This window comes from Pyrus communis, chromosome 1, assembly GCF_963583255.1.
Source record: "Pyrus communis chromosome 1, drPyrComm1.1, whole genome shotgun sequence".
NCBI lineage: Eukaryota > Viridiplantae > Streptophyta > Magnoliopsida > Rosales > Rosaceae > Pyrus > Pyrus communis.
This window is the reverse complement of record NC_084803.1, coordinates 28678712-28697865: the sequence shown is the minus strand read 5'-3', so window position 1 is coordinate 28697865 and position 19154 is coordinate 28678712. Positions and strand designations below refer to the sequence as shown.

Genomic DNA, 19154 nt, shown 5'->3' with positions numbered 1-19154 from the left:
ACTACTTGTGAATATAAGTTCGTAACTATTAGGTGAAACTCACTTATATTCTAGCGTCATATTCATTCAAACGGTTAAACAAATTGAATCCACAACTTATGAAATTCCAACCAAAAGTAATCAATTCATATTGCAAGCATAAACATGTATTTTGAATCACCCCCTAGCTAAAGGGGGTTTAGTTCCTCATAACTTTGAAATCAAAGAAACACCTAAACATTCCAACAACTCAAACGTGAATTGTATGAACGTTTAGGCACTCTTCTCTTCCATTCTCATACGTACAAAACAAAGAGAATTAAATTTAAACTTTGAAATCAAAGAAACACCTAAACATTCCAACAACTCAAACTTGAATTGTATGAACGTTTAGGCACTCTTTTCTTCCTCGTTGTTGTAGCACAAGGTCTAAGGTGAGCTTTGGGGATTATGTGAAGTGTTTTGGAGGGATGGGAAGTGGTTGGATAGTGGCTGCAATGAAGGAGAAAAACTGCACAGAAAATGGAAGGGGAATTGCGGCAATGGATGTGTATTTGTGTTGTGTGAAGTGTTGTGAATGGAAATATGAGATATGAATTGAATGAATGAATGCTAGGGTATTTATAGGGGTAGTGGAGGGAACATATGGCTGTTTGTTTAAGCATTTGTGTGGAGGAATGATGGAAAAACAGCTAGGACACATGTGAAAACTGGAATTGCACAAGGGGAGCAAAGGGAACCCACGGCATTGAGTGTTTGTTTGATGATGATGCATGTGATGGGTGGGAACAAAGGGGGAAACATGGCACAAGGGGGCTTGAATGAATGATTGAATGTGCATGTGGATTTTTAAAGAATGAGTGGTGGTGTAATGATGAAGTGAATGCATGTGAAAATTAGCAGGAAAAGTTGTGGAAAGCCAAGGGAATACACGGCATTGAGATGTTGTTAGTGTGTGAATGCATGTGAATTAAAGCTAGGGTGAATGATTATGTGTTTGTGAATTATGCAAGATTGTATGGATGAATGATTAGGGTCTTGTAAGGGTGGGAATGCATGTGTTGTGCATGGTTGTGAAGCTGGAATTAAGGGGGAAAGCCACGGCAATGAAGATGGGTGCATGTGTTGGATGATTTGTTTGTTGGTTAAAGCTTGTGAGTGAATGATTAAAGATGCATGTGGATGAATTATACAATGGAAAAGTATGGGAGTGACACTAGGTTGAATGATGATGAGTGCATGTGAGTTGAAATGCATGTGGAATGAAGATGGAGAAGGTGGTGTAATGATGCATGGTTGTAGTTTAGGGTGTTGAATATGGATTTGCATGGCTTTTGAAGTGATTGTGGGTTTTGGAATTGGAAGGAAATGCATGGCCTTGGGGTTGGTTTAAGAGAGAATGGGCTAGGCCCTTTGTTTTATGTCCAAAGTGAATACAAGGTCTTCAAATTCGTCCAACACTTTGGCTCCAATCATATGCTATCCATTCCAAGCCCAATTTTGCTCCAAAATGCTCCAAAATGCATCTTTTTGCTCCCTTAGCCATATGAACCTAAAAACACACGAAAATGGCTTAATCTACTAAAACAACCATGAATTAACAACAAAGATGCACAAAAACAAGCTAAGTAAGTCGCCTAAATATGCTCCTATCACTGCTTCAAGAGTAAAGCCACGTAGTGGGGCCTCAAGCAAACACCCTTTGTGAAGCACCATCTTTCTTTGTTTAGCAGTGCCTATCAATAAATCAAACATTTTCTCAATGTTACAATCATAGACTCACACAATTAATAAACAAACAAACAATAACAACTAAACAACCTAACAAGGCAGAAACGAAATAGCAACAAAGAGAAGAGTTTTTTTTTTTAGGAATCTGGATTTGGAGTTTTTTTTTTTTTAAATTTTTATCAAATTTTCGGAGTTTTATACCAAGACACTATAAAACACACTAAAACACTCTAAAAACGCTTAAAACAGCAAGAAACAACATTCTAAGTGATAGGTGAATAAATCCCACGAAATTCATGCAAATACAAATTGTTTACCCCCCCACACTTAAATCAAACTTTGTCCTCAATGTTTTAAGCAGAAAGTCACAACAGAGCAAGCAAATAAACAAATACGAGAAAGAAAGCAAAGTAAAGGCAGTAAAGAAAAAGAAAGGAATAAAAATAAGTCTCTTAAAGGGGTTTCCAAGTTCTTCTCTATTCGGATGCATGGGTTGCCTCCCACGAAGCGCTTTCTTTTACGTCTTGCAGCCGGACGGTACCTCCGTTTAAGCTTGACTAGGTTCCACGGCATGGAGGGGTACCTCCTCCACGACATGCTCCTCAAACATCTCGTAATAGGGCTTCAATCGATGCCCATTCACTTTGAATTCTTGCTGCGTCCTTGAACTTTTGATTTGCACTGCACCATGAGGGAAAACATTAGTAACAACAAACGGGCCAATCCATTTAGAACGCAACTTACCAGGAAACAAACGTAGGCGAGAGTTGAAAAGTAACACTTTCTGCCCAACTGTGAAGGTCTTGGTTCGAATCATTTTATCATGGAATGCTTTGGTCTTGGCTTTGTACATCCGGGCATTCTCATAGGCTTCATTCCGAATCTCCTCAAGTTCATTCAATTGGAGCTTCCTATGAACTCCCGCTGCATCTATGTCCATGTTGAAAGTCTTCACGGCCCAATGTGCCTTGTGCTCTAACTCTACGGGCAAATGACATGGCTTACCATAGACGAGCCGAAAAGGTGACATCCCAATGGGTGTTTTGTACGCTGTACGATATGCCCACAGTGCATCATCTAAACGTAAGCTCCAATCCCTCCTTGTTGGTCCAACGGTCTTTTCCAAAATTTGTTTGATTTCTCGGTTAGACACCTCGGCTTGGCCATTTGTTTGAGGATGGTAAGGTGTGGAGACCTTATGGTTGACATGGTACTTTCTTAGCAACGCCTCATGATAAGAGCATATTCATGCGACTTAAATGGCTTGTTCTCGTGCATTTACGTTATGTTTCTCTCGTTATTTTAGTCCTTTATGCTTCTTTTGTGTGTTTTCAGGTTCTAAGGGCCTAGGGAGCAAGAAAGTGCATTTTGAGGCCATTTGGAGCATTTTTGGGCATGGATTGGATAGCTTATCCATGGAGCCAAGAGGATGGACGAATTTGAAGGCCTTGTATGCACTTGAAGACACAAAACAATGGCCCTAACCCAATCACATAACACCTTGCCATGGGCTTAACACATTATGCCATACAAACCAACCTATTTTAGGCCCATTCTATGTACTTAAACCCTAGCCCTTTAAACTAGTTCATTTATCACTTATCAAACCATTCACTTATCACTCACCACATATAATTCATTTATCACTTAACATATCATTCATTTATCACTTAGCATATCATTCATTTATCAATTATCAAACCATTCACTTATCACTTCCATTCACTTATCACTCACCACATATCATTCATTTATCACTTAACATATCATTCACTTATCACTTATCATACTCATAATCATCTACACATTTCAACCATTTAAACATATGCATTTCAAATCACATGCACACCCACCTCTTTCCACCTAATCCACATGCATTCACACACATGCACATCATTCATTCTTCTTCCTAGCCGTGCATCCCCTTAGCCATTTCCAACCATATTCTTCCACTTCCCACTTCATCATTACACCACCTAATCCACATGCACTCCCATCCATTTCATCATTGCATTCATCACCAAAGAACCAACAACAAAACCGTGCATTACTCATCAATTCCAGCCACATTCCACATGTTTTCACAACCTAATTCACATGCACATTCAGCCACCTTTCTCCCAAAAACAGTGCACATGCATTCATTATTCATTCACTTTGCATTCCCTTTGCAATTACACCCCACATGTCCATTTAATCATTCAACCACATTCCCATTAACCACAAAACAAATCACACAACACACCAACACACATGCATCCTGAAATTCTTTGCCGTGCAATCACATGCATTTCCTTTGACATTTTCAGCCATCACACTTCATCATTACACCACCATTCACTCTTTAACCCACACACACTTCACACAAACAACATTCACATGCATTCACATGCATTTCCAACACAAAACACACTCAAAACCGTGGCCACCTTTGCATTTCAGCATTCCCATTTGCATTTTCAGATTTCCAGCTTTCCAACCTAGCCACATTCACATGCATTCACTCATAATCATTCACCAAACTTGCAGCCACATTTCCACCCACCTCCTAGCTGTCATGTTCCCTCCATTACTCCTATAAATACCCTTGCATTCATTCATTCAAAGATCATCTCATTCCATTGTAGATACCACAACACAAACACTCCATTCCTTCTCTAGCCGTGAGTTTCTCTACATTTTCTGCACCATTTTCTCCACCACTCCTCACCTATTTCCATAATTCCTTTTCCATTCCACACTTCCATCCCCCAAACCAATTATCCCTAGACCTTATGCTACAATAAAGAGGAAGAGAAGAGGGCCTAAACGTTCATACAATTCAAGTTTGAGTTGTTGGAATGTTTAGTCGTTTCTTTGATTTCAATGTTTAATTTCAATTCTCTTTGTTTTGTATGAGGAACTAAACCCCCCTTTAGCTAGGGGGGGATTCGAAATATATGTTTATGCTTGCATTTTGATTTGATTACTTTTAATTACGTTTCATAAATTGTGAATTCAATTTGTTTAACTGTTTGATTGATAACCTATTTATGTATGTTTATTAAGAATGAACGCTTAATTTTCATGCATGAATTTGACGCTAGAATATAAGTGAGTTTCACGTAATAGTTATGAACTTATATTCACAAGTAGTGGAGGTTGCTTATAAACAATCGCGTTAAACAAATTCTTGGCATAAGTTTCATGCAATCATAGTAACGAATGCCTCGTCAACACTTATAGTTTTCATGATGCTTAATGATTCTTGCTTGTATCTCTATTATGCAATTCATGTAGGGAACTTGTGAGGAATGCTTTGGGTTGTCGTATGCAATCATCCAATTCATTAACTTAAGGAAAACTTGACGGTTAATTTAAGCGGACCTAATTAACCCGGGGTGTTGAGAATTCATGGTTTGTTGAAATGCAATTGGAAATCATTTTATTATGCAAGTGTAACATGTATGGAGATGAACCCCTTAGCTAGCCATACCATCCATTCATTTCCGTCAATTTCATATTTACAATTTGTTTTCTTTACAATCTATCCATTTTAGTTTAAATTCGTCCAAAATCAATCCCCCCATATTTCGTTTAAGTCTTAGTCTTAATCTTTCTTATTTTTAGTTTTGAATTCTTCGAGTTTAGTATAGTGTTTTAGTTTGTGTTTTTTACGTTTTTAAGTCAAATCCAAGTGATTAACAATCCCTCCTAATCCCCGGTCCAGAACGATCCCTACTTACATACTTACTACAATTTGACAAAAAGAGGGTTTAATTTGTGTGCGTATAAATCTCGCATCAAATTTTGGCGCCGTTGCCGGGGATTAGAAAATTTGCTAATCCCTTGGATTGTTTGTTTCTGTATTGTCTTTTAGATTTAGTTTTTTTTTATTTGTGTTTTGTTTGTTAAGAACAAGATGGCACTTAATAATGCTTCTCTTTTGTCACAACTCATGGAAAGGTCCCAAATGCAAAGAGTTGATATATTTAATCTTCAATCAAGGAATAACGTGTTTTCCAATACTTACAATTCGGATTGGAGTGATCATTCAAACTCTATGTGGTGGGAACCTCAAAATGCTCAACAAGGAGGATATTGGCAGCCACCACAACCTCATATTCAATATGCCCAACCAAATTTAAGTTCGTCAATAAATTATAACCAAAAGCTTGATGAATTAATTTGTTTGGTGCAGGGCTTACAAAATCAAGACAATGAGGCTCAACAAAAAGGATATTGGCAGCCGTATGAGGAGTTCTATTCAACGCCTATGCAGCCACCACAACCTGCCCAAAGTAATGTAGGTAATTCAAATGATAATGATACGATTTTTCAATTACTTACTACTCTGGAAAAGCAAATTGGGCAGATAGCGGAGTTCGAAGGACAATTTTGCGACCAAGGCGAACTCCCTAGTTCAACCATTGCAAATCAGAAGGGAGAATTTGAAACTGCCAAGGAAATCATGTTGAGAAGTGACAAGGAGGTTGGAACGGACCCTCAACCATCAAAATCAAATCACAAGGAAGAGGAATACACCCAACCCACGGAAAGGGTGGAAACACCTTTACCGGAGGCTCCTATTGCTCCTATGCCATCTAATACAGGTATGGTTGTTCCAAATTTCATTATTTTTAACCCTATTCCTTGCAGATTCATGACTTCCAAGGAAGAAGAAGGTGAAAAAGACATCTTGGAAGCCCTTCCAAAGGTGACAAGTAGGGAATGTCATGAATCCATCAAAGAGGACGTTCTTGAAACCACAAAATCCAAAGAAGTTAAATTTGATGACATTGGACAAGTAATAACCATCACTTGCAATCTGGCCAAGTCCAATATCCCTGAAACTTTCAAAGGAGTGGTATTTGTCATTGAGTTCTTGTCGGACAAAACAAGTAAGTATTTTTTTCCAAATTCCATTAGATTTTATACTAACTTGCTATTTTTTTTGAATCAGGCACCTACACTAGAATTCAAACCAATGCCGGTTCACTTCAAGTATCACCTTCCATTCAAGGACCAATTCCATGCCGTTTGATTTTATTTATGTTAATAAAAAAAAAAGAAAAAAAAAAAAAAAAGAGAAAAAAAAAAAAAAGAAAAAGAAAATAAAAAGAAAGATACTAAACATGGAGAAAGGTGGTGCTTCACAAAGGTTGTTTGCGTGAAGTCCCACTACGAGGTGCAGAAGCGGAAGGCGCAGAAGCGGGAGGCATAGAAGCGGGAGGCATCGAAGCGGAAGGCATCGGAGCGGGAGGCATCGGAGCTAGAGCATTCCAGGCCTCAATACTTGGCCAAGCGCTGGATGACCCAGGAAAAAGGTGCCTCTGGAGATAAGACGCAAGCCTTTGACGGTCACTGTGAATTCGACCCTCAGATTCTTGCAGCTCATCAAGCTTCCTCTTCATCCCCGACGAATAGTTATTTGCAAGCACATGCAAACTTCTATTCTCATACTTAAGCTGCTGGATCTCTTGCTTAAGTCTCTCCACCTCTGCCATCAACGATTCCACCTGACGGGAGCGGGCAAGCAGGCGTAGGCCCATGTTGGACACAGAGCTCGCACACTGAACACTAAGTGCGAGGGACTCTTGAACGGCCAACTCATCGGACCGTCCTGACAGCAGCCTACTATCTTTTGGAGTGAGGAGGTTTTTAGCTACTATTGTAGCTGTTGTGGCGTCCTGCATCACAGAGTCTTCACCTGAAAGAGGACCGTTAGAAGATAAAAAAGAAGGACGCCATACATTACCTTGACGGGGCGCAACCGGATCGCTGCTGAGACTCAAATCTAAGCTAAGGTTCGATGAGTTTGCCATTTTTTTCAAAAGTGTTCAAAGAGAAGGGGTGGATGGAGTTAAAATTTCAAAGGGCCGGAGACGATGTTCAAGAATGGGAAATCTTCAGAGTGTGTATGTTGGCGGTGATCGATAGCTCTATAAAATGCCAAGGCGACGCGTCCACCGATTCAAAGAGCCGGATTTTCCGGCGTAAGTTAGGCGACGCTCCCTCGGCTTTTCAGAAAACGCGTTCAACTTTGTCAAAAGATTTCTGACAAAGCTGAAAACACGTGGAGGCCATCATCGCAACTACACGTCTTTAGCCGACAAGCGCAAAGTTCGGCGACGCTTTCTCTGCTTTTCAGAAAACGCGTGCAGCTTTGTCAAAAGGAGCCGCATCTGCATTACCACGTGTCGTTCAGAAAGCGAAGGGGCGTCGTTCAGAAATCGAAGGGGCGCCTGCTCAGAAATCGAAGAGCCGAATTCAAAGATCGAAGAGGCGCCACTATTTCAAAAAGCCGGAGTTGCGGGATCAAAACGTTTGTCGACAAAGGTAAAAAGTACCACCACTTGATATTATCTCTATATATGTCGACCTTCGTCTTTTATGGCAGGGAAAACCTGAAGAAAATGCCCAACTCTCCCTCACCTCTGAGGGCGCACTCCCAGCAAAGCCTTTCGAAAGACTCAATTCTTTCTTCTTCCCCAAAGATGATACCAGATGCCTGGAGTACATATGACCCAGGAGGAACCAGCACAACAAATACATGTGCTGATTCATTCACCGCTTCTTCAAAAGCAAAGGTATCTCATATCATCAAGGTCAAAAGCAAAAGTATCTCATATCATGCTCTTTCCCTGTCTTTTTCTTTGTCCTTGTTCTTACTCGCATGGCAAAGTAAAAGAAGCAATCAGCCGGCACTTGGAGTCAGTCTTCCGATCTGGAGCCAACTGCCTGGGATCTATTCCTGATTGCTTACCTAGCGTTGCTCTCGAGTAGTCATCTTCAACGGTTGATACACTTCCGGAGAAGGGACCACTTCTGCAAAGGGGAGCGAGTAAGGCAAGTGAAAATGATACATTGAAGCATGTGGAGACAAACATAGGCTGAGTTTTCCTCCAACCCTTTTCAATACGAATTGGAAAGATTGAACAAAGAAACAGACCAAAGGGGTAAGCTCAAACCTTCGGGGAAGACCAAAAGAACCATCATGCTGCCCAGTTCAAGAAGTAGCACAAAGGAAAATCAACGATGGGCAGAAACCAGTTCAAGAGTAAGCCTGTGGAATCACAAAGATCAAAAGCCTCAATGCAATTACCAAGGAGAAGATGGAATTTACACTCTATAACCAGATTTGCGTCTCTAAACTCTTCTCTTTGTTAATTACATTCTGCCATGTTTAGTATGTTTAAAGTTTTTTTTTTTTTTTTTTGTATTTACTATTGCTTTGTGTGAATCTATGCTTAAAACATTGAGGACAATGTTTGATTTAAGTGTGGGGGGGTAACTAAGTATGTTGATGCAAATTCGTTGAATTTTATCACCCATAACTTCAAGTGTTGTTCCTTGCTGTTTTAAATGTTTTTAAGGTGTTTTTAAACTGTTTTAGCGTGTTTTGTTTTATAACTCCGAAAATCACATAAAAATTTGAAAAACATTTTTTTGAAAAGCCTAAAAAGAGTGTTTTGAGTTGTTTTTGTGTCTTAGGGAACCTTCCAACGTTATGATGAGGATTTGGTTTGTAATTGCATGACTGTTAAAAAGAGTTATAAACATGGATGAAAGTTTGATTTACTCTTGGTATATGTTTAGTTATGGTTATAATGTATGACTTCACATGCAATCATAAAAGAAAAATTCGTTTTTGTAACATGCTTGAAGGAAGGAACTCATAATAACGCTACATCCCTGTGAGACTCGAACCATTACCTTCTTTGGAGAGTTATTTTCTGTGATTCTTTGTTTTCTAAAGTTGTTGCATGATCTCATTATTCCTTGCTTGGTTGCTACTTAGAATGCAATTGTATCATGATAGAACTAAATGCTAGAACTTATATCCGTTTCATTCAAAGCATGATATTGATTGCATAATATATATCAAGATGAAGTTGTTGCCACCATAGCCAAATAGCCTTACTTCCCATATTTCGTATATGTTGTAAGTTTTACCCCCGTTGAGCCTTGTTTAGCCTTTATTCTTTGTTTACCCACATTATCCTCACCTAGCCTAGTGTAGGACAGTCCACACCCTTGTTCTTAATTGATAGTGAGCATGACTAAAATGAATTCCTTTTGAGTACATTATGCAAGAAAATGAGTGTGGGGGAGTAAAAGTTTGTTCTTACGTTTATATGTATGTTTTGAGATAAAAAAGAAAAAAAAAAAAAAAAAAAAAAAAAAAAAGGGAGTGAAAATAAGTAAGAATGAACTCACGAGCGTTGATGGTTGAAGAAAGGGTCCAAAAAAGTTGAATATGGCCCTAAGTTTTGTGTGACTTTCCCTTGGGTGTTCAAAGTTGACTTCTGCGTTCTTAAGGGAATTCTAAGTGCCTAAATCAATACTTTGCTCACTATTGCTTTAAGAATGTTTGTTTATCCTTCACCTTTCATTGTTAGCCAACACCTTTAGCCCCGTTACACCCCTTTGACTTCTATCTTGATCGTTATGTGTTCAATAATGTGGAGTTTGAAATTGATATGAGCTTATGGAATCACTGGTTCTCATTCTAAGTAGTAGCATTCCATTCATGAGATCATATTCATGTCATTATCGTAAATCCAGAAAATGCTTTCCTTGTTATAACATATGTGAGTGTTCGTCTACATGTTTACATCAATCTTCTCACATATAACTAGTGTAGGGTGTGTAGTCAGAAAATCTGTGTGAAAAACGAGTGCATATCTTGTAAGGATTTGAGCAATTTCTCTAAGGCATGTTACTGCATTCGAAATGTGTTTTAAATGTTTAATTGTGAACTAGTATATGGTGACTATGATTAAGAATGTACTTAAGTGTGAAGATGACTAAAATCTGTGAGAATGATGATTTTTAACTTGTCATGTGCATTGGAAATCCCTAAAGACGGTTGTTGGAAGGTTTAGGTTGTGTTTTACGTGTTTAGTGTCGTTTTGTTTATTTATTTTTATTCTGTTTTGCTCGAGGACTAGCAAAAGCTAAGTGTGGGGGTATTTGATAGGAGCATATTCATGCGACTTAAATGGCTTGTTCTCGTGCATTTACGTTATGTTTCTCTCGTTATTTTAGTCCTTTATGCTTCTTTTGTGTGTTTTCAGGTTCTAAGGGCCTAGGGAGCAAGAAAGTGCATTTTGAGGCCATTTGGAGCATTTTTGGGCATGGATTGGATAGCTTATCCATGGAGCCAAGAGGATGGACGAATTTGAAGGCCTTGTATGCACTTGAAGACACAAAACAATGGCCCTAACCCAATCACATAACACCTTGCCATGGGCTTAACACATTATGCCATACAAACCAACCTATTTTAGGCCCATTCTATGTACTTAAACCCTAGCCCTTTAAACTAGTTCATTTATCACTTATCAAACCATTCACTTATCACTCACCACATATAATTCATTTATCACTTAACATATCATTCATTTATCACTTAGCATATCATTCATTTATCAATTATCAAACCATTCACTTATCACTTCCATTCACTTATCACTCACCACATATCATTCATTTATCACTTAACATATCATTCACTTATCACTTATCATACTCATAATCATCTACACATTTCAACCATTTAAACATATGCATTTCAAATCACATGCACACCCACCTCTTTCCACCTAATCCACATGCATTCACACACATGCACATCATTCATTCTTCTTCCTAGCCGTGCATCCCCTTAGCCATTTCCAACCATATTCTTCCACTTCCCACTTCATCATTACACCACCTAATCCACATGCACTCCCATCCATTTCATCATTGCATTCATCACCAAAGAACCAACAACAAAACCGTGCATTACTCATCAATTCCAGCCACATTCCACATGTTTTCACAACCTAATTCACATGCACATTCAGCCACCTTTCTCCCAAAAACAGTGCACATGCATTCATTATTCATTCACTTTGCATTCCCTTTGCAATTACACCCCACATGTCCATTTAATCATTCAACCACATTCCCATTAACCACAAAACAAATCACACAACACACCAACACACATGCATCCTGAAATTCTTTGCCGTGCAATCACATGCATTTCCTTTGACATTTTCAGCCATCACACTTCATCATTACACCACCATTCACTCTTTAACCCACACACACTTCACACAAACAACATTCACATGCATTCACATGCATTTCCAACACAAAACACACTCAAAACCGTGGCCACCTTTGCATTTCAACATTCCCATTTGCATTTTCAGATTTCCAGCTTTCCAACCTAGCCACATTCACATGCATTCACTCATAATCATTCACCAAACTTGCAGCCACATTTCCACCCACCTCCTAGCTGTCATGTTCCCTCCATTACTCCTATAAATACCCTTGCATTCATTCATTCAAAGATCATCTCATTCCATTGTAGATACCACAACACAAACACTCCATTCCTTCTCTAGCCGTGAGTTTCTCTACATTTTCTGCACCATTTTCTCCACCACTCCTCACCTATTTCCATAATTCCTTTTCCATTCCACACTTCCATCCCCCAAACCAATTATCCCTAGACCTTATGCTACAATAAAGAGGAAGAGAAGAGGGCCTAAACGTTCATACAATTCAAGTTTGAGTTGTTGGAATGTTTAGTCGTTTCTTTGATTTCAATGTTTAATTTCAATTCTCTTTGTTTTGTATGAGGAACTAAACCCCCCTTTAGCTAGGGGGGGATTCGAAATATATGTTTATGCTTGCATTTTGATTTGATTACTTTTAATTACGTTTCATAAATTGTGAATTCAATTTGTTTAACTGTTTGATTGATAACCTATTTATGTATGTTTATTAAGAATGAACGCTTAATTTTCATGCATGAATTTGACGCTAGAATATAAGTGAGTTTCACGTAATAGTTATGAACTTATATTCACAAGTAGTGGAGGTTGCTTATAAACAATCGCGTTAAACAAATTCTTGGCATAAGTTTCATGCAATCATAGTAACGAATGCCTCGTCAACACTTATAGTTTTCATGATGCTTAATGATTCTTGCTTGTATCTCTATTATGCAATTCATGTAGGGAACTTGTGAGGAATGCTTTGGGTTGTCGTATGCAATCATCCAATTCATTAACTTAAGGAAAACTTGACGGTTAATTTAAGCGGACCTAATTAACCCGGGGTGTTGAGAATTCATGGTTTGTTGAAATGCAATTGGAAATCATTTTATTATGCAAGTGTAACATGTATGGAGATGAACCCCTTAGCTAGCCATACCATCCATTCATTTCCGTCAATTTCATATTTACAATTTGTTTTCTTTACAATCTATCCATTTTAGTTTAAATTCGTCCAAAATCAATCCCCCCATATTTCGTTTAAGTCTTAGTCTTAATCTTTCTTATTTTTAGTTTTGAATTCTTCGAGTTTAGTATAGTGTTTTAGTTTGTGTTTTTTACGTTTTTAAGTCAAATCCAAGTGATTAACAATCCCTCCTAATCCCCGGTCCAGAACGATCCCTACTTACATACTTACTACAATTTGACAAAAAGAGGGTTTAATTTGTGTGCGTATAAATCTCGCATCACCTCAATGGTCCGATTGCAAAAGTGAGACCCTCCATCACTTATGATTACTCTCGGCATTCCAAACCTAGCAAGAATGTTAGTTTTCACGAAATCTGCAACCACCTTAGAATCGTTAGTACGGGTGGCTTTTGCTTCCACCCATTTAGAAACATAATCAACGGCTAGCAAGATATAAGTGAAACCATAAGATGGAGGGAAAGGGCCCATGAAATCAATGCCCCAAACATCAAAAATTTCAACATTAAAGACAGGGGTTTGCGGCATTTGGTCCTTGGTACCTATGTTACCCATTCGTTGGCAACGATCACAAGACATACAAAAGGTTCTAGCATCCCTAAATATAGTCGGCCAATAAAAACCACACTCTAGAACCTTGAGGGCAGTGCGTTGTGTGCCAAAATGACCACCACATGCATATGTGTGACAAAAGCTTAGAATCGAGTGAAATTCAGAATCATGCACACATCTACGTACAATTTGATCTGAGCAATACTTCCACAAATAAGGGTCATCCCAAACATAGAAACGTGCATCATTTTTAAGCTTATCACGTTGGTGCTTGTTTAGTTCATTTGGAATTTGTTTAGCCACCAAGTAATTCACTAAATCTGCATACCATGGTTCACTTACCTCAATGGATAGCAGCTGCTCATCGGGAAAAGTTTCAGGGATAGGCACGGCATGTTCATGCTCCTCGTGGATCATTCGGCTTAAATGGTCAGCCACTACATTCTCGCTTCCTTTCTTATCCCGGATTTCAATATCAAATTCTTGAAGAAGAAGAATCCAACGGATAAGCCTCGGCTTTGCTTCCTTTTTCGTGAGCAAGTACCTCAAAGCTGCATGATCAGAATAAACGATTACTTTAGTACCAATTAAATATGAACAGAATTTATCTAAAGCAAAAACCACAGCTAGAAGTTCTTTTTCCGTCGTGGAGTAGTTGAATTGGGCATCATTGAGAGTCCGAGAGGCATAGTATATGACATGCGGCCGCTTGTCTCTTCTTTGTCCTAGAACAGCTCCTAATGCATACTCGGATGCATCGCACATGAGCTCGAACGGAAGGCTCCAATCTGGAGGTACAATAATGGGGGCCGAGACTAGCTTCTCCTTGAGTTGGTTAAATGCCGAATTACACTCTTCATCAAACTTGAATGGCACATCTTTTTGGAGCAATCGGCAAAGAGGGTTAGACATCTTGGAGAAGTCCTTGATAAAACGCCTATAGAACCCTGCATGGCCAAGAAACGAACGTACCTCTCTAACCGAAGTAGGAGAAGGTAAGTGACGTACAAGGTCTATTTTCGATTTATCTACTTCAATTCCTTTTTTTGAAACAATATGTCCTAAAACTATACCTTGTTTCACCATAAAGTGACATTTCTCCCAATTCAAGACAAGGTTAGTTTCAACACATCGTTTCAAAATTAAGGTCAGATTATCTAAGCAATTATCAAATGAACTCCCAAATACACTGAAATCATCCATGAAAACCTCAATGATCTTTTCAACAAAATCGGAAAATATACTTACCATACACCTTTGGAAAGTGGCCGGTGCGTTGCATAAGCCAAATGGCATGCGACGATAAGCAAATGTTCCAAAGGGACATGTGAATGTGGTCTTCTCTTGATCATCCGGGGCTATCACAATTTGGTTATATCCAGAGTATCCGTCAAGAAAACAGTAAAAAGCATGACCGGCTAACCTTTCGAGCATCTGGTCGATGAATGGCAAAGGAAAGTGATCTTTCCTAGTCATGGCATTTAGCTTCCGGTAATCGATACATACTCGCCATCCAGTCTGAATGCGTGTAGGCATGAGCTCATTCTCATCATTCTTGATAACAGTTACTCCGGACTTCTTGGGAACGACTTGAACTGGAGAGACCCAACGGCTATCGGAGATAGGGTAGATCACTCCGCAATCCAAAAGCTTGATTATTTCCTTCTTCACCACTTCCATCATCGGAGGGTTGAGACGGCGTTGAGCCTCTCGAGTTGGTTTAGCCCCCTCCTCAAGAAGTATACGGTGCATGCATGTGGTAGGGCTTATTCCTTTAATGTCGGCCAAAGTCCACCCTATGGCCGTTTTGTGCTCTCGCAGCACCCTCACAAGCTTCTCCTCCTCCATTGCCGTGAGACTTGATGAAATGATGACGGGCAATGTTTCGCCTTCTCCCAAAAACACATACTTCAAATGGTCCGGCAACGGCTTAAGTTCAAGCGATGGTGCCTGAACAACAGAAGGTAGCATCTTAGTGGAAACTGAATTTGAAAGTGAGAGTGGAACCTTACCATATTGTTGTGGCAATGACTCAAGGGCTGCCACAACCTCAATTATTTCTTCACTAGAACCCATTGCAAAGAATTCCTCCTCATTGCCATGGCCTTGCATTGGCCCAAATCCTTCATTTTTGCGCTCTATGGCCTTAGTGATGGTTGTTTCCAGGGCGTCCTCGTTCAATTCTTCAAGGTATACCTGCGCCAAAGAATCGATAACATCAATGGAAAAACAAGAATGGTCATCAACGGGATATCTCATAGTTTCAGAAATATTAAAATCAATCACTTCCCCATCGAATTCCATTGTCAAGGTGCCTTTGTATACATCAATCTTCGTTCGGGCCGTCTTCATGAATGGCCTACCAAGGAGAATCGGCAAAGATGTAGAATGGTCTGAATCCTCCATGTCTAGGACGTAGAAATCAGCCGGAAAAATTAAATGGTTCACCTGCACAAGCACATCTTCCAAAACTCCTTTTGGATACGCGTTAGAACGATCGGCCAATTGTATAATTACACCATCTTGTTTTAATTCACCCAAATTCATAGATGCATAAATAGAATAAGGCATGACATTTATGGATGCACCTAAATCAAGCATGGCATGTTCAAAATGATTATGTCCAATCACACAAGGAATCGTGAAACTACCGGGGTCTTTGCACTTGGTAGGCAGTTTACGTTGCAAAACAGCGGACACATTCTCGCTTACCTTCACTACCTCTTTGTTTGCCCTTCTTCTCTTTGTATTGCATAGGTCCTTGAGGAATTTAGCATACTTTGGAACCTGTTTGATTGCATCGAGAAGCGGTATGTTCACTTGCACCTTCCGGAACGTTTCAAGAATGTCCTTCTCGCTTTCTTCCTTTTTTTCTTGCATGAACCTGCGAGGAAAAGGTACATTGGGCAGATTAGGACGTGAAGTACATGAATTTGAACTTAAATTACCTGATTTGGCCGAGTTAGGGTGATCTGCCTCAGGTTGTGTTGTCTCTTCATCTACTTTCTGGGCAGATTTGGGATTGTTTGGCTTGGTCCCAACTTCTTTTCCACCCCTTAGGGTGATGGCCTTGGCGGATTTGAATCCTCCCTTTGGATTGACTGTGGTTGAGCTAGGAAGCTTTCCTTGCTCTCTAATCTGTCCAAGGAACTCAGAAATCTGCCCTATTTGTTTCTTCATATCCATCATCTCCTTCTCGTTATTTTCTATCCGGTTGTTTTGATTTTGCAACCCCTGCGAAATAGAGGTTAGTAATTGCATAGCTTGATTACTTTCCAAAGATGTACCCGAATGAGATGATGCCGCAGGTTGTTGGGATTGTTGGGGTGCATACGGCTTGGAATAAAAACCAGGGGGGTTTGGCCTAAATCCTCCTTGTTGGGCAGCTTGTTGTGGCTCCCTCCATTTGAAGTTTGGATGGTCCCTCCATCCGGCATTGTAAGTGTTCGAGTATGGGTTGTTTTGATTTTGTCCTTGGAAACCAATTGCATTGGCAGATTCCCACCCACCATTCTCGATTAGTTGAGGGCACTTGTCGGATGGATGCCCTTGAATTGAGCACACGCCACAAACTTGGTGTTCTTGTGCTTTTGGACCAATCACAACCTGAGAAACAAGAGAATTAAGATTAGCAAGTTGTGATTGAATTTCAGAAATAGCACTCACCTCATTTACACTTTGTTGCCGTGGGGCTTCCCTTTGGCCCACTCCTTTATATTGTTGAGCGTTGAGCGCTCGGTTGGCTATGAGAATCTTGGCATCCCTTGGTGTTTTGTCCACCAATGCTCCTCCCGCTGATGCATCAAGCATTTGACGTTCGATAAGAAGGAGGCCCTCATAGAAATATTGAAGGAGAAGTTCCTCCTTCATTTGATGTTGAGGACATGAAGCTACAAGGCCCTTGAAGCGCTCATAATAAGCCGGGAATGTCTCACCATGATTCTGTTGAATACCACTAATTTTCTTCCGTAGGAGAATCACTCTCGAAGTAGGGAAAAATTTCTCCAAGAAAGCACGCTTCATACTCTCCCACGAAGTCACAGTTCCCGGGGCTAGTTCGTAGAGCCAATCTTTGGCCTTGTCCATAAGTGAAAATGGAAAGGCCTTCATCTTCAATATACTCCCATCCACATTGACGGGGGTCATGCTTGAACAAACCACCTCGAACTCCTTCAAGTGTTTGTTGGGGTCTTCCATAGACAAGCCATGGAACTTCGGAATATGGTGTAACAAACTGGATTTGAGTTCAAATTCCTCAGTCTTCCCCTCTGCAGCCGTGGGGTATTGGATACAAAGAGGCAATGCATTATCCAAACCCGAGGCCGAAAGCTCCTTGATGGTTCTATTATCTGCTGCCATGGCTTGTTCTTCTTCAAAAATCTGATCCGTGGGCTTTTCTTCTACACCTACTTCGTCTTCTTCAAGCCCAGGTTGTGGTGGAGGTTGTGGTGGCTCTTGTTGACTCCTCGTTCTCCTCAAAGTGCGTTCAAAATCACCGTCAAAGTCGGAGATGTTCTCTATAATAGGCCGAGAGCGACGAGTCATACACAGTACCTAAAAAAACAAGGAAACAAACAAACTAAGAATCTGAAATAAGAATGCACGAAAAAAAAAAAAAAAAAAAAAATATAAAAATAAAGACAAAGGATTAGCAAAGTTGCTAATCCCCGGCAACGGCGCCAAAATTTGATGCGAGATTTACTTGACACTCAAATTAAACCCTCGTTTGACAATTGTAGTAGAATGGATAAGTGAGGGATCGTTCTAGACCGGGGATTAGGAGGGCTTGCTAAAACCTTCTAAATTGACTTAAAAACAGCATATAAAACACTATTTAATGCTCGAAGAAAGCAAAACTAAAAATAAGAAAGATTAAGACTAAGACTTCAACGAAATAGGGGGGGGAATTGGATTTGGACGAATTTAAATTAAATGGACAGAATATAATTAAAGGCAAAATGTAAATATGAATGTGATAAAAAAATATGGATGATGGAATAGCTAAGGGGTTCTTCTCCACACATGTTACACTTGCAATACAAGATTGATTTTCGGTTGGTCTTTCGATAAATTATGAAACTCAATGCTCCAAGTTAATTAGGTCCACTTACATTAACTTTCAGATTTCCCTAGATTCGTTGGATTGAATGGAATACGCATTACAACCAATTTATTCTTAATCAAAGTCCCTAACTATGGAATACGCATGATAGAGACATTCAACAAAGATCATTAAGTTCAACGGAAATCATAAACATTGACGAGGCATTCGTTACTATGGAATACGCATGAAACTTATGCCAAGAATTCGTTTAAAGAATGAGTGGTGGTGTAATGATGAAGTGAGTGCATGTGAAAATTAGCTAGGAAAAGTTGTGGAAAGGCAAGGGAATACACGGCATTGAGATGTTGTTAGTGTGTGAATGCATGTGAATTAAAGCTAGGGTGAATGATTATGTGTTTGTGAATTATGCAAGATTGTATGGATGAATGATTAGGGTCTTGTAAGGGTGGGAATGCATGTGTTGTGCATGGTTGTGAAGCTGGAATTAAGGGGGAAAGCCACGGCAATGAAGATGGGTGCATGTGTTGGATGATTTGTTTGTTGGTTAAAGCTTGTGAGTGAATGATTAAAGATGCATGTGG

General features: G+C 39.6%; 1 protein-coding gene across 1 annotated transcript; it reads right to left on the bottom strand.

Annotated features, from left to right (window-relative positions):
• Window positions 1-15854: 15854 nt before the first annotated feature.
• LOC137735478 (uncharacterized) lies at window positions 15855-16352 on the bottom strand (the record flags this gene model as incomplete). Its single annotated transcript, XM_068474912.1, has 1 exon — window positions 15855-16352. A coding segment is annotated over one exon (498 nt), but the record flags the coding sequence as incomplete, so codon positions are not given.
• Between the last annotated feature and the right edge of the window lie 2802 nt (window positions 16353-19154).